General features: G+C 36.8%; 1 protein-coding gene across 9 annotated transcripts in view; it reads right to left on the minus strand.

Annotated features, from left to right (window-relative positions):
• CNKSR2 (connector enhancer of kinase suppressor of Ras 2) overlaps positions 1 to 18,474 on the minus strand; it is a 209,991-nt gene that overhangs the window by 68,717 nt on the left and 122,800 nt on the right. For 7 of the 9 annotated variants that reach the window (XR_011697485.1, XM_071551731.1, XM_071551904.1 and 4 more), the window contains 4 exons: positions 17,752 to 17,885; positions 13,297 to 13,508; positions 9,513 to 9,602; positions 7,717 to 7,931 (listed from right to left, as the gene is read on the minus strand). Coding sequence is in view for 8 of the 9 variants with exons in the window: in XM_071551731.1 (XP_071407832.1) it covers positions 7,717 to 7,931; positions 9,513 to 9,602; positions 13,297 to 13,508; positions 17,752 to 17,885 (651 nt within the window). In the remaining variant the exon portion in view is untranslated. The remainder of the gene's footprint in view (positions 1 to 7,716; positions 7,932 to 9,512; positions 9,603 to 13,296; positions 13,509 to 17,751; positions 17,886 to 18,474) is intronic. The other 2 variants (XM_071551813.1, XM_071551983.1) reach the window with 1 other exon arrangement.

Below are 18,474 nucleotides of genomic sequence, written 5' to 3' on the forward strand. Positions count from 1 at the left end.
AGAAGAATATTCCAGGGTTTAGTTTTTACCAGTCAAGCCATGCTGGACCTTCAGAAACAAACATGTCCTTGAGAATAAAATGGGCACCACACCAGTTCAGAGTATTGGACTTTCCTACTGAGGCACCCAGCAGTCTACCTGGAGTCCAGTCTGAGAGAGCTATTTTTGTAAAGTCTGGACATCATGAAAAATGACATTTTTTTTCACTTGAGAAGCTTCAACAGCTTATGTGCTACTTTTGGTTAAGGTTTGTGTTTTCCTACTTTTACAGTGGAAGGTAGAGCATGCACAATTGTATTCAGAATGCAAAGGTGTAACTTGCAATAGAGTAGTAGATAAATTATTTTTAAAATGCTTCCTTACTGTGGTATTAGATAGGATGAAATTTTTTTACAATTATTTCTGAAACTCTTTATGATGTTCATTTAATTTCTGGATAGTTATTTGAAATTCAGGGCAGTTTTTTAGCTGGGAATATGAAAATGTCAATGTTTGTAACACAAGTATAACTTTTTTATATCAAATACTTCTGACATTTTCAAGAAGGAGATAAAAATTGCCTTTGCTGATGATTGATGCATGTAAGTCTGTAATCTATCTGCAAGCTTCAGTATTATATTAATATTTATATTTAAATGGAAATGAAAGACCATAGCAAAGAAGTAACATTAATTCAAATTAATGTTAACAAAAATTATGAAAATACTTACAGAAAATATTTTTATATTTACTATGCACTTAGGTTAAACTAGACTTTAATATCAATGGCTAGATTTTCATTATATAACAATTACATATCTGAATAAAGACTATTGTGAAAATAGGGAGAAGAAAAAGAAAAAGAGAACCCTGTTATTTAAATACTGCCATAATTGGACTTCAAACATTTTTCAAAAGAAAATGTACTGACTCCATCTGCTGTAATGGTATAATGACATTTCTAGATTTCAGACACCTACTTAAAATCTGTGCAACTGATATTTAATTTTTTCCCTACGAATTTTTTTATTTAAAAATATCCGTAACAAAAAAAAATAATGAAACAGAAATTCTTTAAATCTTGTCATGTTTACAATTATAGTAAACTGTCAGTTTACCAGTGGGGTGGGTTTGTTTGTGAGTTTTTTTGTAAATAGTTTTCCAGTATATAGTGCTTTTTAGATACTATTTCTATGCAAAGATTTTTGCAACAAATCGATGGGTAGCCTGTTTTATTAGAAAACAAATATGTATATGTTCTACACTTTCTTAAATCCTAGTTACTGAGTACTATAATTAAAAGGTTTTATAAATACACATGCATTTGATTCAAGAATTTTCATTTAAAAACGACATAGTTTATGCTTAAGTACTTCTGCTTTTTACTTCCTTTCAGACTTTCTGCAGAGAGGAAGGAACCAGAGAAGTAAGGGAAAACCAGGCATTTAAGCAGAGTTAGACTTCAAAGTTTTTAAACTCAGGAATTTTTGGTAAATTCTCCTCTATATTGATAACACCTAAATACATGCAGTTTGAATTGAACTTTTAAAAAGTATTTTCCTGTATTTTGTCTGGAGGGATTTGTAGGAGGCAAGAAATATCTGAAAATATGCATCATTTAAGTAGATGTTATTTTACCTATAAGTTACTATCTCCTCTCTAACTTATCTTATGAGCTAAAACCTGACTTTTGCAGTAGGTCCACAAACAAGTCTTCCTCACTTACAGTATTCTCAACAAGATCACTGTTGCAACCAACTGACCTTTGCATGGCCAGACTGATGCAGCCCCACCAGCTCTGCTGAGGATCCTCCTGGAGCTTAACCAGCAAAGCAGCCTCAGGAGATCTGGCAGAGAGAGACAACTGAGACTGCAGCCTTGGTCAGACCCCTCATCTTTGCTGCCTCTATGTCCTTCCTGGCAGAGGACAAGAATAAATTTGCCAAAAGTGCACCAACTTTATTCGATTTGCAGCACAAAACCTCCAATGGATAACTTTTATTTTATTTCTTATTTATTAAAAGTACAACTGGACCATTAAAGATAGTGCATGTGTACCTATCTGCACATATAAATTCAGCAAAATCCCAAAGGTAAAACCCTTGATTTGTCCCCTCCACCCATTCCCAAGTCACCTGTTTCAGATGTATGAACTTTAAATGATACATCTTGCTACTAAACGTACCTTATTTTCAAATACAATTAAAATGACCACAAAACCTGCTGTAATTAATTAAACAGTTTCAAATAGGCTGGTTATTAGAGGAAAGAGAGAAGCTATTATTTTTCTGTCACTTTTCCTAGGACAAGTAAGTCATTAGGTATTGCTAAATACACATGAACCAGTGAGCATACACTGGACAAGGCAAAGGGATAATAGGAGGTAGAAAGAGAAGAAACAAAGTCAATAATTTAAGTTTATTGGTGTAGATTGCAGCCTATTGTATATAGTAGGGAGTTATGCAAGAAAAAGCAATCCTACTTATTACTATACAATGGGCTGTAACCTTTTCTTCATACAGCAATGCTGTTCAAGACTAAGGGAAAGTTCTATTGAGCCAGTTAGGAGCAGATTATTATTAACCTGATGTGGAACTTCTTTTGACCCATGAGACACAATAGCCCTCCTAAAAAACCACATTCTTTTCCTTCAACAAAACAAAGCACAATGCACCAAGGAAATTCCTGTACAGAATAGCATAATAAACTTCAGAGACTACAGAGCTTTCATCTCTTCTGCCCCAAAGGTTGAAGGTAATTTTAATTGTGCTGTTTTCTGTCTACAGTAATAGATCACACTGAGCACCTGCTTGCACACAAGATTAGCTACAGATCCAACAGTTTGCCATGGCTTAATAAAAACATTAATACTCTGTGTTGGTTTCTTTTGCAATACTGAGAAAGAAAAATATAATGCAAAACCAACAACTTGGCTACAAATCAGTGTAACACCAGAAACACATTCTAGAATGGGCAAACCCCCCAAAGCAGTGAAGAGAATTTGTGTGTGAGGATTTAAAAATACCAAATGTGGATACAAGAGATGTTTACTTCACAGACAAAAGCACAAATTAGTTTTTCTTCTGCTATGGTCTCAGCTATCACATCAGTTACATTCAGTGGACTCAAGTAAATGCTGCTCACTTTCCAAGGCTGGAACTAAAATGCACCCTTGGCCACACAGGTTTTGATTGCAAAGGCACATCAATGATATAAATAAAGCTGTCAAAACCAGTGATTTTATGTAAGTTTAGTATTCTGAGGGTCAGAAAAATGCTAGACTGTCACATTTTTGTGATGACTTTAGAACATAACAATTTGAATCTGCTGGCATTTCACAAATAACTTTTAGGAAATAAACAGCAACCAGGCACTCCTACATTACCATGGTAATTCTTTAACACCATCCACTTTGTTTACAGCACAGAACCATACCATTTTTGTGGCAATGTAATTCAGCAGTGCAGTTTTTTGATCAAAGATTTTTCTTTTCTATAGAGCCATGTATAAAAGCAGTAGGAGTTGAAGTCAGCATAATTGTAAAAGCTGCTTTTCTGCAGAAAACCTTCACAGTAAAAAGGTAATCAACCTGCTCACGTCAGTGGCTGCACAATTCAAAAGGAAAGAGGCCTGGAATTGTAAGGGAAATTCAGAGTTTACCATTGGGGTGCATCTTTAGTCCAAAATTATTTAACATTTCTATCAAAGGACACAAATCAGAATGAAAACATCATTGAATTGAGGTAACACCCAATCCAAGATCAGTAAATGACATGAAACATGAATGCTGAGAATTCAGAAAAACAGGGAAAAGAAAACGGAAAGCAAAAAAAAAAAAAAAGAAGAAATTACATGTGCATGCTTTTTATTTCACAGACTATGTATATTAAAAATACAATTTCAGAACTACAGTTTTGGTAATTCTGTTTCACAGCAGACCCCATATTCCTGGAGCTTCAATACTCCATGTTACGGACTTGGGAATCATGGGGGCCCAGTCTGAGGGTCCAGAGCCATTACTGTTACATATTTCATACTTAGGGTTGCTTCAGAGACATAGATTAATCAACAAGCATACCCAAGAACTCCTATGTTTCAACATGACCAACCATACACAATGTTATATATATATAAGAACAAAGAATACAAGATACAAATTATTAGATAGGGAATACGAGTTCTGCAACTAAGTGATTTGAAAAAGTGTCTTTACAGAAAAAATAAAAATAAAACTAAATAAACAAACTACTCTCACTCTAAGGCTATGCTTAAAATAGGTAAACAGTCTTTTAAATATTTTAATAGAGAGGCAGTGAACAGAAAAAGAAAGTATGTATTATCTTTCTACCCAGCTCCTAGAAATTTATGCCCTGTTCTGGCATACATTTTTTAGGAAAGATGCTTAGGATACTTCAGGATTAAATATGAGGATTTGAAAGAATTGTGAGAATCAGAAAAGGATATGAAAACAGTCTCTGACGAAAACCCCAAGATGCTCATTCTATTTCTCTTAGGCTAAAAAATTATTTGATTATAACCTGTAAATTCTTATAATGGGAGATAAAATTTGGTAACAAAAGACTTTTAAATTCAGAGGATAATTGTACATTTATAACTAAGTTGGACATAGGAGCCAGGTAAACACAGGCCCACAGGTGCATACTTGTAACAACAAGAGTAATCAGTGATTGGAGTAACTTAACAAGACTGGTGGAGTGTTCTCTAGCCCTGGGAGCTTATACAAATAGTCAAGGTGCTACAGGTACAAGTTCAACTACAGCCACCTGGTAGAAGCTGTTCTTTATTTCAGGAAAATCACTGGCTTGTGGTAAACAGCACAAATACCTTCTGATACTCTAGTATGAAAAAATCCCTATTGACTTAAAAAAAAATCCAATCCAAACCAAACCCAACAGAAATTTCCCTCTCTTTCACTACTATTACAACAGTTTTTGGACTTCCCATCACTCCTCTGCATTGAATTTAGTGCATCCAGAGGCTTTCATTTACAAAAAATCTGAAATCTTTGTGAAAACTACGTAGCTGATGCTTGTAAAAAATATTTCATAACAGGCCAGACACTTTTTAGTGACCTTTAAGATGCAATTTGCAAGTTAAGCATAATGAATGTTTTCATTGTCTTATTTATTATCTATAGTTTTACAAAACGGTACTGCAAAGAGATAAGAGGTCCTTGTGTTTTATCTGTCCTCTCCTATTCTTTATCTGCTCACCGCAGATTTTATTTTTATTTGAGATGTTTATTTGAGATTTTAAAGAAGTTCTGTTCAATTTTTTACTAAACCTTTGGCTGTGCTATATGGCAAAGACATACAGCCTAATATGCAAACTAGATGAGTGTTTCATAAGCCAGAACACTTGGATGCCATCCCCACAAAAAGGAAACTGTATTGTACCACATGATAGCAGCCAACTTCCATCAACAGGATCAGCAATATTCAGCTGCAGAGGGCTGTAAATGCTTTGTGAAGGGCTCCTTCCCATTTCCCCTGGGACAAATCAATGGTCCAAGCTTACTCTTTCTGTTCACTTCATGCATTTTGCTTCAAAGGCAGTTAGCAGATCAATACTGATTTGTATTTGAATGGATGAATAATATTTATTTTTATAAATGAGTAAGCTCATACTAAACTTTCAAAAAGATTCTGAAGGTTAGTGGCATTATAGAGAGAGAGATCCTTTAATGGTAATGATGCACAAGAGGGATTAGCAGGCACTGGTGGAATTTGTGGTGTTAACAGTTCAAGTGTTTTGTGGGTGGATATCCAAAGTACATGAAAAATGCTGCTTGTCAATTCTAAGTTTGCTGCTGCTCATTAACTTCCACAACAGAATTCTGAAGAAACTTTCAGTTCCTGTGTAAATCATTTATTTCTGTGCATATTTTGGAAACTATACATAATATAGAATAGAAGAAATATCAGGAAAAATAAAGATGGCACCTTAAAAATTTTTTCTCACTGCATAATGTCAAGAAATTATCATACACTAAGAAAGAAATGCTACTGAGAGATGAGGATCCTCTTACTGCATAGAAAGTATTGCAAATTGACTACATTGTTCTTGACAGAGTGGAAAGTCCTTCCTTACACAAATAATTTTTCTATTTTGCTCTGTAAATATTTGATTTCAATGGCTCTTGCACTGATTAGGAAAGACTGCAGACATTACAAAGAGGACAGTTTGGGGACACTTGCAATCTCCTCGGCTTTGTATATTATGGGAAATAAACATCTATTAGTCTTTGCAAATGGAAATCACACCACTATCAGCTTTCTAACTTACAAAAAGAGCACAGAACTAAAGCTGGAAATAAGAATGTAAGAAAAAAAATGTTGTCTTACCTAAATTATTACAAAAGATAAAGAAAGGAAATAATAATACTTGAATCTGGGGACCTGATTCAATTTAAGTGCACCACAAGTGCTTACTTTTAATACTAAATGGCATATTCTCTGACATTTATCAGACACTGCAGCATACTAAGGAGTTTTAGAAGCCAGTGGACCAAGCAATCAGATGGTATAAAAGGATGTCAAGGCTCCATTAGTCTCAATTAATCTACACCAATTATACTGCAAGAATCAGCAGTGATATTTTGCTGTACAGTTACTGTGTATATATTCCTCTACACCAACATGTTTTATTGAGATCTAAAATGTAAATACTTTTATGGGGTGAATGTGTTATAGTATCTAAAACATATTGTGATCTTCTAACTCCTCTTTTATATTTTTAAATTAGCAAGTTACTGCAATTTTCCTTTTACATCTTATTCATAAGAATCCCTTTCTTTACACTGATACGTGTATTATTGAGGGCTATTTGTTAAAAATGGTCACATGCATAAGAGCTTCCCTTACCTCAAATTAAAACAAATACCTCCCACAGCTTCTCCTGCCAATATCAGGCCTTTCAACTACCTGCAGTAAAGGGGTTGTGTTGGTAAGAACAATCACGGGTAAGCAATTCTGATCCATATAAGACCCTGTGAGACTGAAAGCAGTTAAGAATAAACAAAGTTGCAGCTGCTGTGCTGGCCGTTGGAGGAGAGATCTCTGTCTGGGAGATCCTGGCAACTCCCCAGAGGTTTTTCATGAGAACTCCTCAGGTCTCCCACAAGACTCCGGAGATGTTCTTGAAAACAGTTAGGATGAGTTCACCAAAACATTGGACTTGTGAGATATGGATTATAACCTAATAGAGTTTGCAGTTAGGTGGTGTGAGGTTCAAATTAGCCAATAGAATGTAGCTTTAACCCTATATAAACAGTGTGTAGTGTGAAATAAATGGCATTCACTTGATCACATTGGTCTGTGTGTGGTGTTGGGTTCCTCTGCCTTTATGGTTTACTTCAGGGTTGTCTGAAAACACTTAGCATACTGCAGTGACAAAGATGCTAGAAAGGTGTCTAGCCAGTCTGGAAACTCCTGCTTCCTCTTCGTCCATCAGTAACTCTTAAGTCAAAGCAGAGATTCCACACTGCATTTTAAACATGGTATCTTGTGGATAAAGGAGATAAAACACTGGTGTCCATCCCACATTTTAACAGAATAAAAAGAATTCTAAAATAATTCTTTGAGACCTCGTTATTGTCTGAAAAATTGGAATGAGTGCAGCAGCAGCAGTCCAGAAAAGGTTACACCACTGTAAAACCAGACAGTTTCTTATCATAAGCACAGAGCAATGGCTTTTGCTAATGTTATGGTTACTCACATGGTACAAAGCAGTTTCTGGTCCAGGTGTGCCCATGACTTCTTGTCGCAATGAGTCCATTTGTAAACTAGGCAACAGTGAGTAGTGACTTGGACTACTACTCTTGTCTCCCTTCTTTTTGGACTTTTTCCCAGTATCCTTTTTGCTATTCCTTTGAAACATGTAGTCTTCTTGACCTATTTTCTCATTGCTCATATAACGAAGCAATGAATTTTCTGTTGAAAGAAAAGTAATGCAAAAGATCATTGTGAACTGTTGCATGCCTGCCAATCCTGCTTCCAAAACATGCAATATTCTTGCTAAGATCTACTGCCAATTCTAAGTATTCAAGATTATTTCATTAACAAAACTTGTTTCTTTGTTTCGGATATAAGAAATTAAACTTTTGGTATAGAAAATTCATGAATATTACAGTTTTCTGGTATATTTGACAATAAAGAGAACATAATATAAGTGAACCCCCACAACAAAAAATTTTGTCTTCAAGTTTTAAAAAAAAATGAGCAATGAGACTCACAAGATTTTATTTTGCTCTTTTTTGTCAGAAGTCCTAATGAATACAAATGTCAGTGGTGCCAGAATTTGCTTTGAACACTCATTGGAGATCATTCACTGTATCATACATACTTTCCCTGAATACTCTTCCAGCATCTACCAGTTTGCAGCCGAGAGACATCCTGACCCAGAAGCAAATGTTTGTGAATTTAGAAAACCCAGCAGATTTCCCTTTCACAAAATTGTCTTTCCTTGCATTAATGTGAACTTCTAGTCTGCACAGCCTCCCGTGCCAAGAGGTGCCTTAGCTGGAGCCCAAACTGCAGGAGAAGCCTCATTTTCTTTTTTACCAGCATTCAGCAGACACATTGGATCTCTTGGGTTTTGTTTCAGATTAAACAGTGACAAACCTATTTCATTGATCCATTCCAGACAAGACTTTATGAAACTTTATTATGTCCTGCCTAAATTCCCCAGACTGATGATGGCCAGCCTACTTAACAGACCCCAGTTCGGAAGTAACTTCAGGCATCTGATTAATTTTTATTGTCTCCTAAACCTTCTTCAATTCTACTGTATTTTTCTTAAGAGATTAAAGAAACTGGAACTGCACATTCACATCCCATGAGCAATAGGTGACACAGCAGCATAAGGAAACTTCTAAATTTGTCTTGTATCCTTTTCCTAATAATGCCTAAGTTTCTCCTTTTTTGATCCCTACTGAACATTCAGTTAATATTTTTACAGAAAGATCTATCATTACTGTAACATGGTGAAAGTAGCCATCTCAGAGGTCATAATTTTGTATGTGAAGTTATGTATCCAAGCTTCATAAACTAAAATTCTGAAGAACTTAAATTCTCTGATTTTGAGGTGAATCCCATGCTGCTCTATAATGTTTTCCATTGAAAAAGAACTCATGGAGGCAAAGAAAAGTGAAATATAATTCTCATTTAATCATAAAAAAATATTTTTCAATAATAATCATACCTTTATCCTCTAGTATTATAAAATTAAGGCCAGTTTCAAAATGGATGGGATAATACAGCTGAAATCAATGGGATGCCAGTATGAAACTAAGATAAACTGCCTGGTTTTGCAGTCTTGCCTTTCTCTTGCCTGGCTAACCAACTTCCTCAATCCTAAAATAGGTGCTGCAAAAAAATAAGTATATCTAATAAAGAAAACGGGCTCACAAAAATACATAACTAAGCAAGCAGCAAAATGAGGTTGAAGTATTTAGCTTAAAGCAAGATAAAATCCATAATGGCTTGTATAAGGTGTGTGTTCAGAGAACTTACCTCTCCTAGTATCTCTTTTTATTTTATTGGGGTCTTCATAATCCCCCACCCAGTTATATTCTACTGGCATAGAAATAGGCCTTAGCTTGCCTGGAAAGAGAGGGAAAAATTGAGACCATGCACCACGAGGCAGCATTAAACTAACATTCTTTAGAAGAAAGAATGAATTATGTGCTAAGCTGCTATTCTACAGGGTCGCTTATGAAGGAGGATTCACTGTTGCCTCTGAACAAGAGGCTAAGACAGTTCTGTTTTCTTTAACAGAAAAGAAGCAGCTAGGTATCTGATGGTTGTTTTTTTTTAACTATTTATTATTCTGGAAGCAAGCTCCTGGCACACACATGGGAGAACTGTTTCAAAGCATACGTGAATTGTTGGTAACAGAACTGTGTGCATATCACTGAAGTACCTTCACAAACAGCATATTTGCTGGTGGGCTTAAAAGATCCATCAGTGGCTGAGTAGGAAAGGAAGCAGAAAACCTCTACATGTAATGTCTTTTGTAGCATTTCATCCACAGAAAACAAAGAACATTATTATTATTGGTAAATTCTCTTTGACCTCAGACCGCAAAAGGCAGAAAAGCTGAAGACTACTTTTAAAATTTTGAGTGGAAGATGCCAAATTGATTTAAAACAATGCTGTGAACTATGAGTCCTGCTCAAGGATTGCACAAATATAGGTGGAAGTGTGCTATGGAACTTAGTGGGGTTCCTTAGAGTGGTACACATATATGTACATATATATGTGCATATGGAACAATATCTGGAAGGCTGAAAACAAAATGTTTTCCCAACACGGCCAACCTTCACTCTGAAATCGATCTACCTGTCACAAAAAGTTGGTAAATAATTTGATTTTAAAAGAAGTAGCAAAGCTAGAAGTAAAAACTTCAGAAGTTTTGTAAATTTAGTAGAGAACCCCTACATAAAGGTCTTATTTGATGTTTTTGAGGTTAAACCCATGATATGTTGAAAAAGAAAGACACTACTTATCATGAAAACAAATATTCAAACATGTCTGTCTCCCTACAGAAGCATCGTGTTCAAGGAAAACACATCAATGCCATGCAGGCAGCATAGTGGCAACAGCTTGTATTATCTTTCTTAAAAAAATTGACAGAAAGCTGTATGAGCTGCACAACCCACAGGATCACTGCTCAGGAAAATAACACATATGTTCAACTTTTTATTTATCATTAGCTTTACTGTTTATGGGCACATATTTAAGACTGATGGAATCTGGTGAGATTTAGCTCACACAGTTAAGAAGTCATTTCCTGAGTGGGGATGTATTCAGCTTATGTTTACTTGATGACGAGCTTCTTTTTCTAGAAACAAAACTTTCTTTTCTCTGTGTGGCTGAACCTACAGTATCTTGATAGTAACTGCACACTTAATAAAATACAAAAGCTACAAAATTGTGTAGAGACTTGATTGTTATTAAAAGTAAGATAACAAATTTTCTACAAAACCTTCAGCTGTTCAAAGCATCTGATTTTGTATCTGGCATTAAAACTGCAACGCTCAAATTCATTTCTTTCTTTAAAGTCAAGTTTCATTTGCCTTTTACCTCTTCTAATCACCTTCTTTTTAACCTCCCTGGATTCCCTAAATCTCTTTTCCCTCCCTGCTGACTACACATAGGAAAATTGCTTCCTTGGGATGTGAACAGAAGCTTTCCAAGGCCAATTAGCAACAACTATACAATGGTTGGAAGTCAGTAAGAGCATGAAAGAGAAATCTCTTTGTGAATGTTTTGAAATAAAGACCAAAGATTCCAAAACAGAAATTACAGAGGGCCCTATTAACCTCCCATAAAGGAGGACTGCGAAATTTTTTTTTAAAAAATTGACACTATCACATAATTTATGATCAGTACATGTTTAACACAATTATTTCTCTAGGCCTTGGAACTCTCTCTGACCTTCTTTAATGGGTCACCATAAGCTAGAAGAGTCTTACTGTCATTTTCCAGATTTCTGTGAAACCCTAAGGTCATGCCTAGCCACAAACCTTGTGCTAACAAATGCCATGTGGGAAACTTTAGAATTTAATGCTGAAATGTTTTTAGAATATTTTTAGAAAATACACTTAAATGAAAATGGACTTGATGGTGTGAATTCATTAAAAAAGAAGTGAGATCAAATGTAAAAGGCTGTATAATAAATGTGTTAAATAATAACTGATGTTCAGTGCAGCCTTTGATCCATGACTTTATAACCCTTTCTACGAACAGAGAAAAATGCTAAAAAACCTATCCTAGAACAAAATATTGGATTTAGCAGTCCTTTAAGAAGAAATGTGGGTTTTTTTTCTTTCTTGACCAGCAGTATGAAAATTTAATGTCTGGAACAAAGAGTACATCTCTTGTTAATGGAAGTGACTGCATTCACTAATAGCATTATCTGAAATACTGGAGCAATAAAATTGATATGTCCGTTTTGGAAACTAAGTAGTTATTTTGCATGCAATGGATATTGTTAGAAAACACCTGGAAACACTTTGAAATCAAAAGGATAGTGAAGATGTTGGAGTATGATTGTGTAGTTGTGTAGAAAGGGTGCAGTTTATGAAATGTAACCTTTACTGTTGTGCAAGCACATTGCTCCAGGTCCTGAGGACACTTTACACAGCTCAAGCTCAATTTATATCAAGGTTCCCAGGTGATTTTGAAGCTTGGCTGCATGATGCACTCAATCTGTGCTTCCTCATAAATGACATCTATTTTCTTCACAAAGCAATATGATGACAGGATTACTGTAACAACTCCAAAATACAGCTTGTGCTCAGTTTAAAAATTGAAGTAACATAGCAAGTAGGGTGAAAAATTTTCAAGTGTGTTCTCAGCTAATACCATAGCAGCCAAACCACCTTTTTTAAACATGAAATTTACTCTTCATTTTCTTCTATAGCCTAACAACTCTATGTCTGCACAGTTTTATACTTGGCAGCAGAAAACCAAGTCTCCCAGTCCAAAGCTGAAAAAGTTACAATATGAGCAAAGGAAGGGTTCCAACAGGTTCAAAGGGAAAATAACCTGGAGTACATCAAAACTCTCATTGGAAATTGTTTCTGAATTCTCATCTTAAATAAGACAAAATCAAAGACATGGAAGTAGCATGAATACTTGTGTGCACTTACACACAAAATTATTTTCCTAATCTCAAATAATGAGGAACTGTTATATGTAAAAAGCCATCACTTCCCATACAGGGAGTTACAGCAGGTTCATATAATATTACCAAAAAAAGGCACCTCAATTACACTTCAATTCTGAGACTAAAGAAAAATTAAAGAGTTTTAGAGAGCACTGCAGTATGAAGGCTGCATGTCATCTCTTGGTAAACCTGAAGTGGTTGCAATTGTTATTATACCTGGGAAACTTTTTCCAATGTTCAATTCCTAAACTTATGCAAGTCATGCCCTGATAGTGAGAGAAAATTTCTACTGAGTATTTTTAGTAAAAAAATCTGGGCTTCTGGTAGTTGCTTTTTTTTGATAAAATGATACTGAAATACAATCTGGAAATCTAAGCGGAAAACAAAATTACAGAACATATATTCAGAAAAACCATCAATATAAAACTGGACCTTCTCTCTCTATCAGAGTATTTTTTCCCTTTAACAGATTAAGCTCTTAGACTGAAATTGGACTAAGTAGTATAGAATTCTTAGCAAAGTCAATGGCCACCAGAAATATTTTCATGGTTAAAAACAAAAGCAGACGGATGAAAATCCTAAAATCATCGAAAGGTGATTATCTTTATTAGATCAATGCCGTACCATATGTTGGTGTGCTCTCTCTCCTTCCAGGACCACTTGTTCTTCCTTTCTCATATTCATAGCAGTACAAAACTGCATCTTCTTCAACCACATTAAATCGTTTTCGATATTCCTGGTCAAGAAATGAGTTTGGAGATTCGGATCCCGTATGAACCGGTTTGCCCACTATATGTCTGCCAACATCGTCACAGGGGAGATTTCCCTTTTCATCCCTTTAGTTAAAAAGAGAGGGTTTTAATATATTGAGATAAGACATGGGCCTGTGTCAGTATTTCATGTACCATGACAGATGACATCCACCCACCCACAACAGGCTCACACATCATAGATACATATTTATGTAGTGTATATGCCAGTTACCTCACACATCTGCTTATTCAATTCTTTTACAGACATATCCATCTCACTGGTTTCTCTTTGAAAGAATTCTAGAAATAAAATTGATGTGCAGCTACTCTTTTGGGTTTTTTCCTTGTTATTTTTGGAATCTACCTAGCATTTTGTGATTTAGGGCAAAGTTTACCTTACTTTATTATATTTACATTTTAAAATATATCATACAGTTTCAAGACACGGCTATAGGGCAAGCATTGGCAAACTCAGTCTGGTTCCTTACAAATTAACCCCAGATCAAGAAAAAGCAGATGCACAGACATCTGACATAGTCTTGCACAATCCATTCAGGCCTAGAAGTTGTATAGGTACATCCATGTAGTACGAACTATGTTGTGTAGCACCTGCTTATAAAATACTCTCCCAGGACAGTGCTCATTTGCAGTTTGTGTGAGATTCCTGAGATAGTAATTTTTGCTTTCCTGCACCTCTGCCTCAAAGGCATCAAACGAGAGCAAGCTGTGCTGGGTTTGCAGTCCTCTCTTGCACTAGATGAACTCAGGGCTCATCTAGCAAACCTAGTGGTAGAACTGTGCCTGGAGATGCTTCAAAAGGCCTAATCAGACAGTGACTTCTGGGTAGCAAAATTAATGGGAGGCTTCTCAAGAGAGAAGCTGTGGCCATATGCCCTTACTGGAGTCCTTCTGCCCCTCTGGACTCCCACGTGAGTTCCAAGCTGGTCAGTGTGCTGACCCATACTTTTCTTGGCACCTTGAGACTCCACCTGGGGACAAAGCAAAGCCTCCTCATGGGATCCAGGCAGCCACAAAGGATTAGATAAAGCCATCCTGCCTTGGCTGTGACTGTGCAGCACCACGAAGCTACACTGATCACTACACTTGCATGGGCAGGTTGCTTTCCTGGAGCAGGGATGCTGTTGGCTTAGCTGGGGGAGCTGGTGCAGCCCCAGTGGGGCTGTGGGCTCCCCTCTGATCACAAAAACACCTTCTGTGGTGATAGTGCAGGGGGACTTCAGCAGTTAACACAATGAGACTGACATAAAAGAGCAAGATGCTGATCAATGCTGCAATCCCCATCAGGGGCTGGCACAAGGAAAGCAGGGCAGCCTGAGCTGTGAATGTGGTGTTAAATGCAGAGCCACCAGGCAAACACCCTTTGCCACTGCTCTCTGGAGATGAGGGCTTCAGTTCTCACCCACAAAGAATCATAGAATCAGCTGGGTTGGAAGAGACCTCTGAGATCAAGTCCAATCCTTGATCCAACCCCACTGTGATTACTAGGCCATGGCACCCAGTGCCACATCCAGTCTCATCTTAAAAACCTCCAGGGTCGGAGAATCCACCACCTCTGTGGGCAGCCCATTCCAATGCCTGACCACTGTCTCTGTAAAGAACTTTTTTCTGATATCCAACCTAAACCTCCCCTAGCACAGCTTAACCCCCTGCCCTCTTGTTCTACTGCTGGTTGCCTGAGAGAAGAGACCAACCCCCACCTGGCTACAACATCCCTTCAGGTAGTTGTAGAGAGTGTTAAGGTCTCCCCTGACCCCTCCTCTTCTTCAGGCTAAACAACCCCAGCTCCCTCAGCCTTTCCTCAGAGGACTTGTGATGTAGTACCTTCACCAGCCTAGTTGCTCTTCTCCAGACCCACTCCAGCACCTCAATATCTTTCCTAAACTGAGGGGCCAATCCCCACCCCCATCCCTGCAATTCCCATGAATCCTCATTTGACAAATCCAAGCAGGCACTGAGTTACAAGCAGCACTTCTAAGCAACTGGTACATGGAAAGTGTTGGTCCCCTTTTGTCAAGCCATCTATGTGCCATTCATGTCAGCAACTCTACTGTCTGTAGGTATCATCACTGAGGCAGAACAGCTTTGGGTTTTACAGTTTGAATCAAAATATCAAACCTATTACTCCATTCCAGTAACAAAAGGAGAGCTTGTTTGTCTCTCTTTTTCCCTTCAGAATGGCAACAACAAACTGAGAAACACAAGCCGAACAGTTTGATAACACCATAAATAAAGACATGATTTAATATAGTTAATCATAGACAAAAAATTGATGAAATGCAAAAGCAAATTATGCAGAAACACCGTACACTATGTGAAGTATAGTCCATTAGGATTAAGCTGATAAAAAAACTCAAATGTACAAAGGTTAATCCCTCCATAAGATTACAGCTTGTACTAATATGTATTAGAAGATTTAATCAGAATTCGTCCACACTAGTGTGTTATCATCATGATTTAAGAGATGTTATTAATAAATAATCAAAATGCATTTTGGAGATCTCGATTGCTAGAGAGAATATAAAAACTGATGAGTACTGCATGAGCACTAAAAATACGTCAAGAAAGAGGATGCATTGCTTATCAAATAAAAGTATTCTTGTGATGGTAAACAATGTCACTGCTTCTTTTAAGATGGCATTGTTCCAGGAGCAACAGGTCTACATCATATAACTACTGCATTCAAACAGAAACAAACCTAAGACCATGTTTTGGAGTTCCCCCCACTCCCCCCACTCTCCCCCCCCCAGCTCTTTTATGTCAATTTTCTGAAAACCATGTCCTTAAAATATTTATATATGCATAATAAAAACTGTTATCGGGGACATAAAATATTCAATTCCTATGAACAATTCAAGTGTCATGACTGAGAGTGTTTTTATTTAATTTAAAGAAAAAACCCCAGTGAACTAGAGTATGCATTGTTTGTCTATGTCACTCTAAGGAAGGAAAACATTAGAGTAATTGTGTCAGCAAGTTCAACTGTGTTAGACATGTCACATTTGAAATAAAATGGCTTTTTTCGTTATTCTCTTCTCCCAGAAGAGTAACCAAGCCAGGTACAGATGAGGCAGGGATGAGAAAGAAACATGGGACACAGCTTAAGGCTTCGCAAAAAACTTGTAACATCACCATGAAGTTCAAAGTCACTTTTTTCCCCTGGAAGGTTTCTCATATCTATGAAGAGTAAGAATTTATCATAGAATCAAAACTTGCCCTCCCCACTAGGCAACTTAATTTGCCTTATTCTTCACTCTTGGATAACCCCCCGGAAAGTGTTGTCACTATCAGGTCATACATCTTACTAATTGGCTAGAAGAGTCACTGGCAAGAAAATCTAAAAAAACCTCAGCTACAAGAAAGTCAGCTACAAGAAAGGACATGCTGTCCTTACAAACTTTCTGAGACTAAACTAGTAGATTAACTAAAAGAAAAGCAAGGAGTCATTTAAAAATACATTGACCAGACATATGATAGCCTCTAAGAATACAGAAGATTTAAAAATTCCAGTTCTTCATAAATACATTCCTAGATCTCTGGGTAGCCACCTCTGTATTATTTGTAGGCCATAATTCTCTCATAATTTTAGCAATATCTGTGTACATTATGGAATTATACTGCAGCATTTGAGGTCATGCAAAGGTAGGCTGATGAATCTGCAAGTTTGATCTGCTGCTTTTCTGGCTCAGAAAGTCCACAGACCTGGGAGAAATGAAAATGCCTGTTCCAGGTGGCAGATCAGAGTAGCAGGTATACTTTCAGGGAACAGCATAGTCACTGCACAGTCTAGTGCACTGGCCACACTAAAACACAATCCTGAAGTTTGCTGTAATACTATCTAATCAAATATATCTAAACAAGAAAACACAATGGCAGGACTCATAATTGCTGTTGTTGAAGTTGCAAGTTGCTTGCTTTTAACTCAGCCTCCATTGTTGCATCAGGGTTATTAGGCAAGGGGACAGACACAAACACCTTTCCTAGTTACAGACTCAGGGTTTCAGGTAACTTTTGCTTTTCTGAAAGAGGATGAGACTGTTACAGTCAGGTGATTTTCTAATATTCGAGAAAATAGGGTACTGAACCTTCTTTTTGAAAGGCTACTGTTGGTTTTGCAGAAAGCACACTGATTCAGAACATTGTGGGTCTGATTCAGCATATCTATTCTCAATAATCAGTTCACCTGCAAAATACGGTACCATCGGCCTATTCTGCAGGGCAGGCTGAGAGAATGAGCAGGAACAAAATGGTCAGTTACCTCAAAAACATTTTTTACATCGAGCTGTACTCTGAAATGATCTTTTTTTACCTTGGAACATAAGGTTCTGTTGGAGGAGGGGGTATGTAGAGATCCTGAAGGGCAGAGCTGTCTCTTTTTGTAGGTGTGCTGATAGTACTGGAGGGTGTAGCAACACTGCTTGTCGGACTTCTAGGAATAAGAGGCTGGTTCAAAAGAGAAGGAGAAATAATCAAGATTATCCTTATATATGATATATTTTTATTTGAAAAAGCCATAAACAGATTACAGTTCACAAAGCTAAAGAAATAGTTAGCATTTCTAATGTTTTGTGTGCTCTTACACTCACTAAAGAACCACTCATACTAAGGAGACAGATCCATGAATGCACATGCATTGTGCTTAAGAAAATTCACTCCTCTGATTACATCCTTTTCCCTTCAGCACAGCAAGATTATTGTCAATGCCCATACAAATAGTGATCAGTAGAACAACTGCTGAAATCTTAACGAGTAAATAACATACAGAATCCAGTTAATTCCTTAATTAAACTAACATCGTAAAGAAAAAGTCTAGTGTTTACAGTAAAAGGTGCATAAGTAGGCATTAAACTGAATGTCAAGTCCCCCCATCTGCTCTACAGCTTAAGAATTAACCGTAAAAGCTTCAGTTTATGCCTGCAGATGCTGTTAAATCAGGTACTGCATCCTCAGGGCACATGCGCCATGAGATAGAATCTACTGGAGATTATTATTCATCATTCCCCTGGGCACACTTCTCACAAAATAACATTTA

This window comes from Pithys albifrons, chromosome 1 (assembly GCF_047495875.1).
Source record: "Pithys albifrons albifrons isolate INPA30051 chromosome 1, PitAlb_v1, whole genome shotgun sequence".
NCBI classification, from domain to species: domain Eukaryota; kingdom Metazoa; phylum Chordata; class Aves; order Passeriformes; family Thamnophilidae; genus Pithys; species Pithys albifrons.